This window comes from Salvelinus sp. IW2-2015, linkage group LG21 (assembly GCF_002910315.2).
Source record: "Salvelinus sp. IW2-2015 linkage group LG21, ASM291031v2, whole genome shotgun sequence".
NCBI lineage: Eukaryota > Metazoa > Chordata > Actinopteri > Salmoniformes > Salmonidae > Salvelinus > Salvelinus sp. IW2-2015.
The window spans coordinates 4,184,554-4,187,312 of NC_036861.1; the positions used below are offsets into that span (position 1 = coordinate 4,184,554).

The 2,759-nt window shown below is 38.9% G+C and overlaps 1 protein-coding gene across 1 annotated transcript; it reads right to left on the reverse strand.

Annotated features, from left to right (window-relative positions):
• Positions 1-712: 712 nt before the first annotated feature.
• LOC111982333 (uncharacterized) lies at positions 713-2,520 on the reverse strand. The gene is made up of 5 exons (XM_024013896.2): positions 2,300-2,520; positions 1,700-2,059; positions 1,474-1,534; positions 1,314-1,355; positions 713-1,072 (listed from the first exon to the last, which is right to left on the reverse strand). Exons 1-5 carry the CDS (start codon positions 2,478-2,480, stop codon positions 1,006-1,008), a joined length of 711 nt encoding a protein of 236 aa, XP_023869664.1. The 5' UTR covers positions 2,481-2,520; the 3' UTR covers positions 713-1,005.
• Positions 2,521-2,759: the final 239 nt, after the last annotated feature.

A 2,759-nucleotide genomic window follows, 5' to 3' on the forward strand; every position in this document is an offset into this window, starting at 1 on the left:
GAATWATTATTAACTTGACCATGCTTAAAGAGATATTCAATGTCTGAATTGTTGTTACCCATCTACCAATATTTATGAGGCTTTTGAAAAKCTCCTTGGTCTTTGTAGTTTAATCTGTGCTTGAAATKCARTACTTGACTTAGGGACCATACAGATGTTGTATGTATGASGGACAGAGGAASGGGTAGTGAGTTGATGTAAATTGTYATGTGATTTGTTAAACCAAATTGTACTCCTGAACTAATTTAGGCTTTCCTAAACATAGGGMGTGAATAGTTCATTTGTAAACTGWAGAATTTTCTTTTCACTTTGACATTATGGAGTCCTTTTTTTAGATCAATGACAAAAAAATCACAAATAAATCATTTTCWATCCCACTTTGTAATGCAACACAATTAAAAAAAAATCTATGGTTGGTGAATACTTATGATATCCACTGTAAGTCTCACGTAGCAAATTAGTAATGACATTTTTTGTTGRTCAAATTTGACACTCTCATTGACTTCCATACAAAAATTCCTCACATCATGGTCTTATTTTCGTGAACAGATTTTGGGCGGAAGTAAACCCTCTTCCTGTTTAGTTTATCCCAGTGTTTAATCCAAGGTATGCCTGGCTTTAACCTGCTATATATTTATCCCAATTGCATTTAAAAGTAGGTGCAGGTGTTCACAACAACAACAACAAATGATAATTAAACAAACCAAAGAAATATACTGTTAAACTTTATTCTTTCTACGTACATTCTATTTTGGTGTACTTTGTGAAAATGAGGCTGATGAGAACTAATTGTTACACATTATGGCTACATTTACACAGGAAGCTCAATTATGATCTTTTGGCATTGGTCTTTTTTTTGCAATTGGTTAATAATTGGGCAAAAGCTTAGAATTGAGCTGCCTGTGTAAATTCACCCTATGTAACTCAATGTATTGTTTAGAGAGTGAGCGATTAGTATGCGAAATACACTTTGGGGGGGGGTCATCATCTTACATAGCTTCTCATTCAACACTCGGAGAAGTAGCTAGAGGCAACCGTCATGACACATTCCTTCTGGAAGAGCTGCTTAAACCTATAAGGATCATTAAAACAATATTAATAATTACATCAGAAAGCATTTACATTTCCATGTTCAGTTACACCCCTAGATGTGCTCGCAAAAAAATCACTAAAGGACATCCTAAAGTGACATTCTAATATCATTTTTCACACGTTTAAACATTGAATGCCAACCAATTTCAACACAACATGATGGAAATAAAATAGATTTCTGTTTAAAATTTAAAACACACATTTTGCATTTGCGTACTTACATTCTCATTAGAGCCATTTTATGATCACCAGGCCCACTTTCCCTGTTTAAACGAAAAAAGGACAATCCAAAAGTTAGTAAGAATTGCTGCACTTGCACACAGTATATTAACACAATAAGAAAATGTAGAAAAAGCATCAACCTCAAAACCAAACACTTACACTGTCCGTTTGATTGTCTCCACACAGTCCAAGTCGTCACTTATGTCGTCGTCAATCAAATCTTGAGAGAAAAAAGAGCACAACAGAGATACACCACTGACTCTCATACAAGCCATTTTAATAAAACCAAACTCAAGATCAAATCTAACATCCAACTACTCTATTAATGATCTTGTTGTGTTATTTGTCATATTTCGTTTCGATAGGTCAAATTTATTGAACTCACCACTGCAGTTCATCTGGCAAAGGTTCAGAGACGGAGTGGAGCCGTTGGCACAGATCACATGATCGCTCAGCTGAAACAAGCCGTAGAGAGTCCACGTGGTCTCTTCTTCGCTGGTCTCTTCTTCACTGGAGTCTTCTTTTGACGAGCTGAACTGATGGCTTTCAGCGCTGGATGAATCCCCGTGAGAATCCCCAGCGTGTCTCTTACCCCTCCTAGGAGGGTGCTCAGGGTGGGTAGGACGGGTCGGGCGGTTATCATCCTTAGCAGGGCGGGTAGGGCTGTCATCAGGGCCATCATCATCCCTCCAAGGAGTCACAAAACTGGTGTTGAAACCTGTGGCCTTCTCTACGTGGCAGACGACTGGAAGAGGCAATGACAATTGAGAGTTACTTTACAATCGGACTCCTAGGGGCCGATTTCCCATACACAGATTTAGCCTAGTCTTGGAATAAGAAGCCATTTCAATTAAGAATCTCGAGAAATGTCTCTTAGTCCAGGACTAGGCTTAATCCGTGTTCCGTGAAACCAGCCCATAGCATTTAAGAGATTGTTTCTGATTGTTGAATGAAAAAAATCATTGGGTTATGTAATGTAACTTACTTTTAGCCACAAAGTCCTTGTTTGTCAGATAATTCTCTCTGGCTTTCTCAGTCAGGTTGAATTTGAAGGCCGCCTCCTCCAATAAGCTCTTCAGCTCACATTTGGAGAGGATCCGTCCCTCAGACAGACTGGGAACCATCAAGACTGCTACAGCCAACACCAGCAACATCAGCATCTTCATGTTGTCTCTGTCTGGTCTTTCCTCAATTGTGAGGGGGAAGACGAGAGTTGCACAGTAGATATACTCTTGGCGCCTTAGCCCCTTGAGAGTGACCTTTGACTAAGACTCGTTCTTGTCTTTTTAAATTGTTTATCCAAGGTAAGGCAATACAGCTGGCTTACTAAAATGGGTCAAAGGACTACCTAAATGTACCAAAGATCCACCCAGTGTTGTGTTTCACCATTCGATTCAGGCCTCTAGAGAAATGTGTTAAAAACTGCAATTCGATGGTATCACAAA

Coding starts and splice junctions, on each gene's coding strand:
- LOC111982333 (XM_024013896.2), bottom strand. CDS start 2,480: ATGAAGATGCTGATGTTGCTGGTGTTGGCTGTAGCAGTCTTGATGGTT. Junction 1,535..1,699: donor TTGCCAGATGAACTGCAGTG/GTGAGTTCAATA, acceptor TTTTCTCTCAAG/ATTTGATTGACGACGACATA. Junction 1,073..1,313: donor AAAATGGCTCTAATGAGAAT/GTAAGTACGCAA, acceptor TGATCCTTATAG/GTTTAAGCAGCTCTTCCAGA.